This window comes from Gadus chalcogrammus, chromosome 23 (assembly GCF_026213295.1).
Source record: "Gadus chalcogrammus isolate NIFS_2021 chromosome 23, NIFS_Gcha_1.0, whole genome shotgun sequence".
Classification (NCBI taxonomy): domain Eukaryota; kingdom Metazoa; phylum Chordata; class Actinopteri; order Gadiformes; family Gadidae; genus Gadus; species Gadus chalcogrammus.
In genome coordinates, this window is record NC_079434.1 from 18,499,238 (window position 1) to 18,513,751 (window position 14,514).

Here is a 14,514-nt window from a genome sequence, read left to right on the forward strand (position 1 = left end):
CTTCATATTTTTGTATTGCAGTGCTGGGATACATCAAGACATAACGTGTGTGTGTGTGTGTGTGTGTGTGTGTGTGTGTGTGTGTGTGTGTGTGTGTGTGTGTGTGTGTGTGTGTGTGTGTGTGTGTGTGTTAGAGAGAGAAAGATGTGGGTCTTAGAACATTGGTACTTCATTGTTCATTAAACATCCATACAACAAAATTAATTTTATGTAAATCAAATTGAAACATGAAAAAAGGCAAGTGCTTTGTAGGAACACTACACGGGATGGCTTGGTTAGCTTATTGGCCTATCAGATTTGTCTTGACGCGATTGCGATTCAGCCTACTAATCTCCTCAGCTATGGAATGCAACAATATTGCAACCGAGGGAGGGCGCGTCGCTTCGCTACGTTTACGCTTGTATTACAGTCGACGAAGATAATGTGTTTATCAAAATATAAATTTGAATGAAGGCACAAATGAAAATGTGATTGAGTATAGAGAAGAGAATTCTAGATCAAGTATTCACTCGAGTAAGAGTAAATTACAGACTTAAAAAAGCATTTTTTTACTAATTTGCGTTAGGCCTACTTGTAATTGAAACGCGTTCCTACACCCAAAAATATCTTGGCACAATTTATGAAATTCACTGCATCGTTGGTTGTCTTTACGCCGCGTTTTCACTGCAGGGTGCGGTACGGATTGCGTTTCCACCGCCAAAAGTGGGCGTGACCCGGACTGAGCCGTGCTAGTTTTGCCCTCGTTTTCATGCCCTCCGTTGGGGTACTGAAAACGAGACGAGACGCCTGAAAGGGTACCGGAAAATTCGAGCTACCCACCCCCTCCGTTGATTGGTAGACAGAACCGTCACTTCCGGGTGACGTGGGGATAAGAACAAACAAACAGTAGCCTCGAGGTATTATTCTTTAATATTTTTTACACGTCGCGTAAAATGCTTGCTTGAGCAAACAAGGAGGCGGAGACGTTCCGCTGCATTCTTGGGGAGGAAGACGTTGTTTACGTAGCTGCCGCAGCGATCGATATCCGACCTACCATATAGGGTTCTGTCGGCGATGGAAACGCGACCGCTGAACTGAGCTGGGCTATACCGCCCCCTCCCTCCCGGACTGAGGCCGTACCACACCGTACCGCACCCTGCAGTGGAAACGCGGCATTACATCTTCAGCCCGTGAAACACTGCCATGTAGTGTTGCAGAGGCTGTATTACAGTCCATGAGGAATTATTTATTTCCACAAAATTTGCAGTGGACCGAACGACAGGGTTGGAGTCACTTCTGTTACTTTAGAGGCAACTCACATAGGAGACAGATTCCGAACTGTAAACACATTTATAAGCAGAGAAAACAAATCATTTTTTTTTTTTCGAAATGATGAAGGTGGAGAATTCAGTTAACGTGACGATGGAGAACTATTTTATCATTGTGGATAACCAATCAAACTATTTGATAACTAGTTGGAGGTCTGTGCTGAACTCTAGGCCTCTTCAGTGTCTGTGCCCTCTCCTCCATTCTTCCTCTCCACGCCGTCCTCTTCGTCCTCTTCGTCTTGGTTTTTATAATCCAGGGACGCCAGCCTTCAACATAACAAGGAGACGACTGGAAATTAGGGATTTTAAGTTCTTGATGCGGCGGTACGTCGCGGTGTGTGTGTGATCATGCGTGTACTGACCCACTCTGCTGTCGGTCGCAGAACGAAGCCAAAGACTGCATTTCGGTTCTTACGAAGCTCTGCAAAGAGAGAGAGACGTCAGCGAGCAAGCGAGAGAGAGACATTAGTGAGATGAAGAGAGAGACATTAGTGAGATGAAGAGAGAGACATTAGTGAGATGGGGAGAGAGAGACAGAGACAGAGACAGAGACAGAGACAGAGACAGAGAGAGCGAGAGCGAGAGCGAGAGCGAGAGAGAGAGAGAGAGAGAGAGAGAGAGAGACGTCAGCGCTGCTAGACAGAGAGTCAGGGTTAGACAGTAGGGGTGGGGATAGAAGGCCAACCGGTACCGAGGCCTTTATGTTCAGGGTGTCAGACAGTATCAGCCCTACCAGTAACTCGGTCTCCATGTTTGAAAGGCTTTGAAATCTTTCCTGCAGTTGCCTCATTTCGTCCACCACCCTCCTCTCAAACCTCTGGAGCAGGCGCAGCCTAGACAGTTGCATAGTTAGCAAAATTATTGATGGATTATTAACAATTGTTTTATTTACACACACACACACACACACACACACACACACACACACACACACACACACACACACACACACACACACACACACACACACACACACACACACACACACACACACACACACACACACACACACACACACACACACACACAATACGTGAATACTCCAAAAATACACAACACTTTTTGCCGGGATTTTGATTTTATTAGCGTGACGTGACGGCCGTCAAACAATATCTCGAGGTTGAGATCTCAATCATGAGCTAATGCCCAATATCCCGAGATAGTAAACCAATCAGATTGGGCCATCTTGGGAGGTTCACGTGTAGCATATACTAATGATTGTTATAGTTAGTTAGAGAGGTACTGACGCGTGATGTAACCACACACAGTTGACTCAAGCAACACTTCAAGGAAAACATGGGACTTGTGAACAGGGCTTTTTCTTAAAAGGTTCATCCCGGGACCATGTGGACATGTCACATGACCACGTGTTGGAGTGCTTCATGTGTTTTGAGGTCACGACCAAACGACTACTGGATTTAGCGATCCGAGATCCCTAGTTTAAAGGTGACATATTATACCACCGGGTGTGAGTGTGTTTAGCCATTACAAGTCAGGTTTTTCTTCAGCCTACCCAGTGGACTGTAGCAAATGTTGCTCCTCTATCCATCACACATCTAGGTGGACACGCCCACTCGTGATGTCAGAAGAAGCGTTTTTTTTCGAAACGGCTTGTAACGGCTAATCACACTCACACCTGGTGGTATAATATGTTGCCTTTAAGGGGAGCCTATCCAGGCTCTAGTTTAAGAGGAACAATAAATACAGGCTCTAGTTTAAGAGAAGCCCATACAGGCTCTAGTTTAAGAGGAGCTATAAATACAGGCTCTAGTTTAAGAGGAGCGATAAATACAGGCTCTAGTTAAAGATGAGCTCACAGGCTACCTGCAGTCAGGATGGACAGAGGGTACCTGTGTTTCTGTACAGCCATCAGCAGAGAAGAAACATTTTGTTGGCCCTCTGTGAAAGACTCCACCACCTGACCTTCAACCCGCTGGCAGCATCGCTGCAAAACAAACGCACCTTAAGGTCCTCAGTAGGTCTACAATAGTGTAGCATGTACCATGTAAACTTGTTTACCATGTGCTCTTGTGTATTGTGTACTATGCATACTTGTGTATCATGTACTATGCATACTTGTGTATCATGTACTATGCATACTTGTGTATCATGTACTGGTCATACTTGTGTATCATGTACTATACATAGTTTTGCACCATGTAAAGTTGTGTATCATGTCCTATATAAAGTTATGTGTATCATGTACTATGTAAAGTTGTGTATCATGTGTACTCTATAGTTGTGTGTGTATAATGTACTGTATAAAGTGGTGTGCATCATGTCCTATAGAAAATGTGTGTATCATGTCCAATATAAAGATGTGTGTATCATGTACTATATAAAGTTGTGTATCATGTACTGTGCATAGTTTTGCATCATCAACTATATAAAATTGTGTGTATCATGATCTCTGTGTGTATAATGTACTGTATAAAGTAGTGTGCATCATGTACAATATAAAGTTGTGCGTATCATGTACTATATAAAGTTGTGTATTATGTGTACTATATAAAGTTGTGTGTATAATGTCCTATATAAAGATGTGTGTATCATGTACTATGTGTGCATCATGTTCTATATAAAGTGGTGTGTATCATGTACTATATCTAGGTGCGTGTATCGTGTACTATATAAAGTTGTGTATCATGTACTGTATAAAGTTGTGTGTATCATGTACTGTACAAAGTTGTGTGTATCATGTACTGTATCAAGTTGTGTATCATGTCCTATGCCTACTTGTGTAGCGGCAGCCATGCTGTCCTGCAGCTGTCTGGTAAGGTTGTTGAAGTCCGGCACGATGCTGGCCTGCTGGTCTGAACCGGCCTCGACCGGAACGTCTGGAGGGCAGAGAGAGACCTCAACCTACAACCTACCTTAACCTTAACCTCCTGACTCACTAAGATCACCTCTACCTCCATATTCAGAGTCATTCATTGGTTGAACTCTGACCTTTGAGTGATGGGCCTGGCTCCTCCCCCACAGGAATAGACCACGCCTTCTTCTTGGGACAAGACGCCCCTATTGGTGGTTCTACAACACACGGGAAATGACAAAAGCAAACACGAATACAGACTTGAAGACTGCCATAAACATGTTCTTACTTTGTTTGCCTCAAACTATAACTATAGACCCTTAAGGGTCATTATGTACAACCTTTTATCCCACAGAAAGATCACAAGAGCCGAAAAAAGTATGCATTGTAAACATAATTATGAATAAAAAATAGGAACACATGCCAGCATTTTAATTAATGTATGATAAGTCATCCAATGGGAAATTACTCTTGATATTGAAAGAGATAACCCATGGAGACATACAGTATATTAAAGTACAACTGTACTGTAGTAGGCCTACTAGTAGCTGTCTGTACAGTCACTGAATTAGGGATTCTGAATTCAGACTGTTCTTTTGTACATAATCTTTTTTTATAAATAAATAGGCCTACATCAATTAATAAATACCGGTTCTGGATGACGTCCTCTTCCTGGGAGTGTTGAGAACGTTCTAGAAAAAGAAGATATCCAATTGTCCTGTGAAGAACTCGCCTCAAAGTATTTGGTACTGAATTAACTAATTTATAGACAACATTAAAGGTGGAACCTGGTTCACAGAAACGCCACAGTCTCCACAGTCCACAGTCCGCCTCGGGTCCAGGTCACGGACCACAGTCCGCCCCGGGTCCAGGTCACGGACCACAGTCCGCCCCGGGTCCGCAGTCTGCCTCGGGTCCAGGCCGCTCGTAGTCCGCCCCGGGTCCAGGCCCCTCGTCGTAGTCCTCGCCGGGTCCAAGTCAGAGTCCGCAGTCCGCCCTGGCTCCCGGGTCCGCCCTGGCTCCCCCCGAGTTCGCCCTGGCTCCGGGTCACGGTCCTCAGACTGCTCCAGGCCCACGCCACTGTCCGCAGTCCGCCCTGGCTCCCGAGTCCGCTCTGGCTCCCGAGTCCGCCCTGGCTCCGGGTCACGGTCCTCAGACTTCTCTAGGCCCACGCCACTGTCCGCGGTCTGCCCTAGGTCTTCAGTCCACTCTTGGTCCAAGTCGATGTCCTCGGTCTGCCCAGGGTCCTCAATCCACAGTAGGTCCAGGCCACGGTCCTCAGTCCCCTCCGGGTCCAGGTCCGGTCCCTCGGCACTGAGCTCTGGTCGAGAGCCTTCAGTCAGACCTGAGAGTACTTTAATCACTGAACTGATGTATTGTACAGTAGTGTTGCCAAACGGGCCGTAGATGGCGCCAGAGGGTCACTTATTAATTTTAACGGTCTATTAGTAGGGACATCGGCGATAGTTTGATCCACAGACTCCTGAGTCTTACCCGAGTCATTCAAAGTCTGTAAGGGCTGCGTCTTGTCTTTTGGAAGCATTTTTATAATCTTGTCGAACAGAATCTCTGCTTTGCTTGGAGTGCTTGCAGAGAGAGGCTACATGGAGACGGAGAGAGGAGGGGAGAGAAAATTATTCACCGACGAGGCTTGGATTCATGTCGTAATTTATGTTCCTCAGGTGAGAGACTTCTTACCCTTGATGGAGTAGACCCGTCTTCACTGCTGGCGGACGAAAGCGGGAGAACTGCACGTGATGACACATAAATTGGTTAGTACCACACACACACACACACACACACACACACACACACACACACACACACACACACACACACACACACACACACACACACACACACACACACACACACACACACACACACACACACACACACACACACACACACACACACACACACACACACACACACACACACACACACACAGTTTAGCAGAGCTACGAGTCCTTACTCTTCAGTTTGCTCTTCGGTTTCTTCTTGTAGTAGGTCCTGCCACCTCGACTGAGGGTCAAGACCTCCTCTCTGTCCTTCATTTGAAGAAAGCCCGGCGTTTCCTGCACCCCACACAAATCAAATACTAACTTTCCTCGGCAGCCAAGTTAGTGTTTACCAATTTAGTTTGTTTATTAGTTATCCCCTTAGGGATTTTTTTTTTTCCACCGTTTCCTTCCGTCATTTGTCATCTTAATTACTCGTCAAAGGCACATAAAGGACATGCATAAAATACATGTATGCATTTGACATCGATGACAACAGACATACATTGGGGTTCGGGTACAGGGGGATACATAGTTACATCCATCATCTGTGGGGTTTGGCTTCGTTGAGTAACGGGATCATGGCTGAGGGGATAAGGCCATCTAATGCTTCTGTACCTCCTGGGGGGCAGGCGTGAGAAGTAGTGCTGGAGTGAGTGAGGGTTAGGGTTAGGGGGACCTCACCTGGGACGGTGGCGGGCCGAACACTTTGCCCAAGGCCTCCAGCACGAGCGAGTGGTGCTGGGGGCTGAAGGACAGCTGGACCCGCATCTCCCCGCTGTTCAGGTGGACCAACGGCCGGCTCAGCTCCAGGCGGACCACCGTCTCCTCCTCGTCGAGCTCTGGGGACCAAGGAGGGCCACATCTTGCGCTTAATGTACGCACTTATTGTACGTTTTACTTGTACTCTATAAATAGGTCTTACTATTGGGTAGCATCTTGTCCAAGCTATCTATGTTGTATACGGGGATATATTATTGTTTGGTTTTCTTCTGAGCAATGTACATTTTGTAAGTTGCTTTGGATAAAAGCGTCTCCTAGATGCTAACTAACCCTCCAAAGTTTCCTTCATTGCCCTCATGTTATAATGTAGTGCATTACACTATGTGCAGCCGCGCTTATGTAAAGCTCGCTCATTGGTGGATATCAATGCAACTATTTACCGTTTTGTTGAGAGTAGAGGGTGTAGCTTTCGACCCCATGCTTTGGGAGGTGGACTGAGACCCAGAGAAAGCCCTGAAGTACACGATACAGATCGTTAAGGACCCTTCAGTACTTAATCTGTAACGTAACTTCTGTGGATTCTAGCTCTGAATAATACCTGCTGATCGTCAATGAAAAAGCTGATGCATTCTGAGCCCAGGTTGAAGTCGATCCAGAACCGGTCCAGCTTGTCATCCTTTGGACTAAACAGCTTCATGAAAAGAGGACATGTTTGGTACATGAATAACTAGGTACAAGTGACACAAGAGAATCTTTAGACCATAATCTAAATTTGATGCACAGAACCAACATATACTCCATGGATGTTGTGGGCTTTGTGACACACACACACACACACACACACACACACACACACACACACACACACACACACACACACACACACACACACACACACACACACACACACACACACACACACACACACACTTTGAGCCTTGTTATTACTTACGACCTGATACTCTGTTGGTCAGGCAAATGTGGTTAAAAGGTACAAATGAAAGAATCTAAAACGGTCTCATTACTGCCCCTCTGGTCGGTAAGTGAACTGCAGCCAGATGGAGCTCTTCAGCATTCAGAGGGGGTTAGGACAATAATAATCATATACTCATGCAAGACAAGATTGTTTGTTTACCTCAGTATTTCCAAGGAAGGCTCGGCGACAAGGAAATGTATAAACCCTGAAACAACAGTCAGAGTTACTACTAAATTGACGTAAAACCAGTTCAATTTGCATGTATATCTGGATACCAAAAGCTGTAATAATACTACAAATACCTCCTCTGGTTTCCTTGGCAACCGTTGATATAATTGAGGAATAATCGACAGTCCTTGTGGGACAGAAACATAACGTTACCTTCAAATAATAATTTTCATGATTGATAACGATAAACTGAAATATAGTTCAACGTATCCGTACGGTACAGAAACAAGACGTACCACTTCAAAGTCTTTGTCTCGGATCCGGCAGAAGGCATCGATGATATCCTGGTCGTAGAACCAGTCCTTCGCCCTCTGCTCTCTGTCCTGTTTGGGGGTCATGCGGCATAGTGCCTCCGAGATGCTGACCTGGAACTCGTAGTCTGATACAGGAAGTACTAGATGACTAATCTCATCCAGAAAGAAGAGCTTGACTACCAATCCTGTTGCAAAATCATACAATTACTAATCTGATACAGTGTGTGTGTGTGTGTGTGTGTGTGTGTGTGTGTGTGTGTGTGTGTGTGTGTGTTCATCACCTCCCACTGTCAGAATTGAAGCTGCAAGCTCATCGCTAAACCACAAGGAATCACAAAGGTAAACATGTAGCATACGACCAGGGTTAGTATATCTTTATACAGGTATGAGAGTTAACATTAAGCGCAGACATGATCACTTAATTAAATTCTACTGCAAGCTCAATCTTCATCCAGCTTGTGTGGCATTTCAAAATGAGAGTCAAAAGGTGTCAGCCCTTTGCGTCCACAACAAACTACATCAAACAAAATTAGACTATAATTGATATCTACTCATCTGTTGATAATGATAACAACAAACTATATATTGGCTGCATTTTTACACTGCACTTGTAGTATTTAGTATTGTATTTATTGTAGTATTTAAGTATTTTAGCATATGAGGGAATGTGTGTTTGTTATGTCTGTCCACGCTGTTGTGACACTGTAATTTCCTTTAGGATTATTAAAGGATCTATCTATCTATCCATTTTACATTATTTGCAATTATTTCTAATTCTATACATTAAGCTGACTGAAGATTATTCTTCTGATACTTGTTCAGTGACCAGTATCAGATACTTACAGTATTCTGTGCTGATTTATATCAACTTGCAGCCGTTTCCTTTCCTCTCTGTTGAGAGACTCTAGAAGAGTGTTGTATGTCCTAATAGCCTGAAACACATGTTACGGGTTGGGTTAGTGCAATGCGTTGCATATATACACGGGGCTAGAGCATTGTCTTTGATATACAGAGGTTTAGAGCATTCTCTTTGATATACAGAGGGCAAGAGCCTTGTGTTTGATATAAATAGGGTTAATGCATTGTGTTTATTTCAAATATCTCCTAAGGCATTAGCTAGTGCTTAGTCCCTGCCCCAGCGAAGCATTGATAAAGAAGTGATTTGGAATTGTGACCCATTTGAACGGCTGAGTTGCTTCAGTGTCATTAAGGGCGTGTCGACTTTTGATGATCCGACCAAACAGAACCTCCAGACAGCACTGCCAGGTTTGTAACGTGATTGTCTTAAACCCTTCCCGTTAAACTGGTGAGGAGGGCAGGGTTAGAAGTGTTGGGCGGCTACGGTGAGGAGAGTTGACTGGTTAAGAGGGTAGGGTTAGTGAAGTAGGGACGAAGGTGAAAAAATATGCAAGTGAGGAGGTGTGAGGGTGAACAGCGCAGCTCCAGTGCTTACCTCTAAACGGGGAGAGAAGGCGATCACCGGATTCAAAACCAGCCTGGCTAACTGGGAGAGTATTGTAGAGAGCAGGAAAGCTGACACTGGTGTGACACACACACACACACACACACACACACACACACACACACACACACACACACACACACACACACACACACACACACACACACACACACACACACACACACACACACACACACACACACACACACACACACACACTATAGTAATAAATTAATATTACGTTCACACAAAAAAAAATACTTACCGTGAAGGGAAGGCTGTCCAAGGAGCTGTGGATGAAAATAATACGTTGCTATGACAATATTCGAACAATCAGCTTTCGGGATTTAAACAATAGATTAAAAAAAACTAGCAAGTCACTCATGCCCCCTCCACCCAAACAATACTAACCTTAACCACTTAAGGATGAAACTCATCAGCTACCAGACCTCTGATGTTAATCTGAGGTAGGACTTGGTTAGCGTGCTCCTCCCCTAAACGTACCCCTGTCCCGGCCAGCATCTCATGGAACCCCCGAAAACCACAAAGAAGTAGGGGAACGCATCACTCTAGGAAGCAGCACGCATCTCTTACCAGGAAGTAGTCATAGAACTCCTCTGCAAGGTTCTGCAGAGGGCCGGTGTTTCGGTAGCCCTCAGAACCCAGGAGTCCGCCGACGGTTTCAAACCAGAACAACACCTGCACAACCAAAACACACCATTAAATACCGGCAGGGTTTCATTTGATTTATCCCCATTTTCCAAGGATTGGGAATAATGGTTTGGTAAAGCGAGTCCACTCACCTTCGGTCCGAGTCCGTGCTCCAACAGATGATGCAGGTCTTCCTTCTTCTCCGAGATGCGCCCTAGAGCCTTCAGCAGCAGTGTGGCGCTCATGAACCCCTCCTCAGCCAGCTCCTGGGAACGTTGCAGGAGGTCAGAGGAGAACGCCACACAGGCAACACAGTACGCCCATCCTCATGTCATGTACCGTAGCAGAAGTACACTTTTGGATTCAGAGAAACCAAAGTGCCCCATGGCAGGGGACTAGCCCACATCGGTCCTCATAACCAAACCAGGATTTGACTTTAGACTTGTTTAGCTCATGACACCCAAACAACTTTCAACAATATCCTGTGATCATTAAAGCCAACTGCATCTGTATCTATACAACTTAGTTCCCTTAGTGCCCATCTGGTGGAACTTAGTAACCTCTAGTTGACCTTGGTTGCATTGGTTATCATCCTTTCCAGTCTGACCTTATTTACCTTGGTTACCATCATGCCCACCTTAGTTATCTTGGTTACCATCTTGTCCAGTCGGACCTTAGTTACCTTGGTTACCATCTTGTCCAGTCCGATCTGATGCTGCTATCCATTTGGATTTACGTGGTAAAGTCGCAAATCTCCCAGCTTTCTTGCGGCATTTCACTGAGGCACGCCCCCTTTTGTACAAGTTGTTGTACAAGCAGAGCTGTACAACTCGCAAAGAAGATGGCTGCGCCCATAGTTAATGGGGGAAGAGATGTATTTTCTTTCCATTTGTACCACGTTGGTGGTTTTAATGTCGTTTTTAAAACCTCTTACACACTTGATTTCATTGCTGCTTTAATCCGGTCACCAATATATGCATTGCACGGTCTTGCTTTGCATCCAATTCAATGTAAAGTTTTGTTTTGAAGCTGGTTTGCTAAAGAGATTATGATGCTAATGATGACTAGCCTGCTACTACTCCCCCTCGTGGCTCGACAGAAACACAAATGGCAAACTGGAAGGCTGGAGCAAGGGAAATACGTCACGTTCTCGCTGAAGCTGGTCGTTCGTACCAGCGTACCATCCAAATGGATAGCAGCATTAGTTACCTTGGTTACCATCATGTCCACCTTAGTTATCTTGGTTACCATCTTGTCCAGTCGGACCTTAGTTACCTTGGTTACCATCTTGTCCAGTTGGACCTTAGTTACCATCTTTTCCAGTCTGACCTTAGTTACCGTCATGTCCAACTTCGTTACCTTGGTTACCTACTTGTCCAGTCGGACCTTAGTTACCGTCTTGTCCAGTCGGACCTTAGTTACCATCTTGTCCAGTCGGACCTTAGTTACCTTGGTTACCGTCTCGTCCAGTCGGACCTTAGTTACCGTCTCGTCCAGTCGGACCTTAGTTACCATCACGTCCAGTCGGACCTTGGTTACCATCTCGTCAAGTCGGACCTTAGTTACCATCTTGTCCAGTCGGACCTTAGTTACCATCTTGTCCAGTCGGACCTTAGTTACCTTGGTTACCATCTTGTCCAGTCGGACCTTAGCTACCTTGGTTACCATCTTGTCCAGTCGGACCTTAGCTACCATCTTGTCCAGTCGGACCTTAGCTACCATCTTGTCCAGTCGGACCTTAGTTACCTTGGTTACCATCTTGTCCAGTCGGACCTTAGTTACCTTGGTTACCGTCTTGTCCAGTCGGACCTTAGCTACCATCTTGTCCAGTCGGACCTTAGTTACCTTGGTTACCATCTTGTCCAGTCGGACCTTAGTTACCTTGGTTACCATCTTGTCCAGTCGGACCACCAGTACGTGATCTAGCCCCTCCTCCTGCATCCTCAGGGCCAGACCTGAACAGTCCTTCTGGATCAGGTAGTCCTCAAAGCTCAGCTCAAACTGAGAGAGATCACAAGATACACACGTATGAAGCACTTCCGTTAAAAATACACAACACACGTATTAAGCACTGCCGTTAAAAATACACAACACACGTATTAAGCACTGCCGTTAAAAATACACAACACACGTATGAAGCACTACTGTTAGATTATAAAATACAACATACGTATGAGGCACTACTGTCATTATATAAAATACACACATATGAAGCACTACTGTTATGTTATAAAATGCACAACACAAGTATGAAACACTAGCCTACTGTTAGTAAATACACAACACACGTAAGAAGCACTTCTTTTTTATTATAAAATACACAACACGCGTATGAAACACTCTAAAATACACAACATACGATTGAAACACTACCGTTATAAAATACACAACACACATTTGAAGCACTTCTTTGATATTGTAAAATACACAACATGTACGAAACAGTAAACAGTATAAACAGTATAGCACTGTATTCTAATCAGTTGGCCTATAGTTCTGTACTCTAGGATAGTGAAACAATATAGCCTAGTACTGTTAAACAGTAGGCCTATCCTAGTTATACACTACTCTGTCACTAATAGTACTGCACTCTACTTGTACAATACTGTCAGTTAAAAGGTGAAGGCCTTATAGTAGGATACTGTCATATTTAAACAATCAGAACATATTTTAAAACCTGTTATCATTATCATCATTATTATTAAAAGCTCAGAGATGTCGGCGTGATATTAGTGGTCTTTGTGCGTCGCAAAAAATGACTTAATATTTACCAGCCTCGCTGTATTCTCTTTATCCATGTTTGCCTCACAAGTTCCGCCGCCTGTCATTGATTAGGTTAATGAGGTTTATCACGGAGAGGTCCCGGATGACGGCGGGCTGATTACTCCTCTTATCTCAGCTAATCGTCCCCAAGACGATGCTCTGCAAACATCTCAACCGATATGTTGGAACAGGAGCCGGTCCGATTGCAAAAAATACAAAATATCAAAAGAATAAAAAATATGTTTCTAATTTCGTCCGCATTAGGATTAAGAGCACCGCGGATTTAACGGAGGAAATGTAAGAAAATAAGGCAAAATGTAAAAGACCCAGCATTCCGATGTGCAGCTGAACAGCAAGTTCCCCCAGGCTGAACACAGCGGCACCTCGTTATGAAGAGACTTTTTACGATGCCAACACAATGAATTGGATTTATTATTATCCCCAAATCAAGCAACGCTGTGAAGCACTATGGGGTTATTTCATGCAGATGTGACAGTTAGCCACTGCGTGTGTGGGTGTGTTTGTGCGTGCGTGCGTGTGTGCGTGCGTGTGCAGTGTGTGTGTGTGTGTGTGTGTGTGTGTGTGTGTGTGTGTGTGTGTGTGTGTGTGTGTGTGTGTGTGTGTGTGTGTGTGTGTGTGTGTGTGTGTGTGTGCGCTTTGTATGCCAACACAATAATCAGGTCGAAAATAAACAATTAAATTAATAAACAGCCTGCATTCAAATCCAAAGTGCACGTCAATTCGTTTGAATGACATCGGAGCGTTTGGAATAGGCCGTTAATAATAATACTAATAAATAAATAAATAAATATATGTAGGCCTATATTTATCTAAAAATAATGCAATAACAACAATATGATAATATGAATTATCATAATGAAACGTATTATTGTTATTAAATACAAACTATTAAATTACAGTGTATTTAGATATTTAAAATTTGTGGCCAATAGAGACACCTTCTGTTCACATTCTGACACTTTTTACATGAAAATTTCAAATATATAATCGATTATTATAAAATATAACATATGATCACTAATAAAACATTTGAATCTATGGTGCCATGTTGCATCTGATCCAACAACTAGAGGCGCAAAGGGCACATACGCCACGTGACTGTTTGTCACAACAACAAAGAAACAGTCGGATGTTGGTCACACGATATGAGATAAACTACACCTAACAGAGTAATGGTGCACCAGTCTACAAATTAAACACATCATCTTAAAATGTTGCTGTTGTTTTTAATATTTATTATTTATTTATTATTTGTATTCTTGAATCATCGAACCTAAGACGTATAGGATTTAAGGAACGCAAAACACCGTGGGATTGATGATCTTCATGTCCTGATGACGGGCACAGTCACACCGAGCAGCGCCTCGTCTTGAGGGATTAATAAACCATATGATCCATAACCAACGATCCATAAAGAAACTCCAAACAGTTCACTTCTTATGGAAATGAACACAAGATGGCGTTCAAATATAATTATTATAATGACATTCAACTCTATGGATCTTTCCGACAGAGGATTTGGTTAAACAAATGACT

General features: G+C 44.0%; 1 protein-coding gene across 10 annotated transcripts; it reads right to left on the bottom strand.

Moving 5' to 3' along the window:
• Window positions 1-1,144: 1,144 nt before the first annotated feature.
• On the bottom strand, window positions 1,145-13,049 carry LOC130377422 (synaptonemal complex protein 2-like). Of its 10 annotated transcripts, none has more exons than XM_056584551.1 (25): window positions 12,966-13,049; window positions 12,076-12,195; window positions 10,347-10,460; window positions 10,138-10,242; window positions 9,809-9,833; window positions 9,535-9,620; window positions 8,925-9,013; window positions 8,363-8,397; window positions 8,064-8,206; window positions 7,902-7,954; window positions 7,759-7,804; window positions 7,222-7,314; window positions 7,064-7,136; window positions 6,585-6,742; window positions 6,095-6,197; window positions 5,818-5,867; window positions 5,614-5,719; window positions 4,908-5,464; window positions 4,769-4,811; window positions 4,257-4,337; window positions 4,044-4,144; window positions 3,158-3,252; window positions 2,041-2,140; window positions 1,670-1,728; window positions 1,155-1,574 (listed from the first exon to the last, which is right to left on the bottom strand). In XM_056584551.1, exons 1-25 carry the CDS (start codon window positions 13,020-13,022, stop codon window positions 1,475-1,477), a joined length of 2,592 nt encoding a protein of 863 aa, XP_056440526.1. In that variant the 5' UTR covers window positions 13,023-13,049; the 3' UTR covers window positions 1,155-1,474. The 10 variants fall into 10 exon arrangements, with proteins under 10 accessions (XP_056440525.1, XP_056440522.1, XP_056440521.1 ...); XM_056584549.1 differs by having other exon boundaries at window positions 1,156-1,574; window positions 4,908-5,440; XM_056584548.1 differs by having other exon boundaries at window positions 1,156-1,574; window positions 4,908-5,452.
• Between the last annotated feature and the right edge of the window lie 1,465 nt (window positions 13,050-14,514).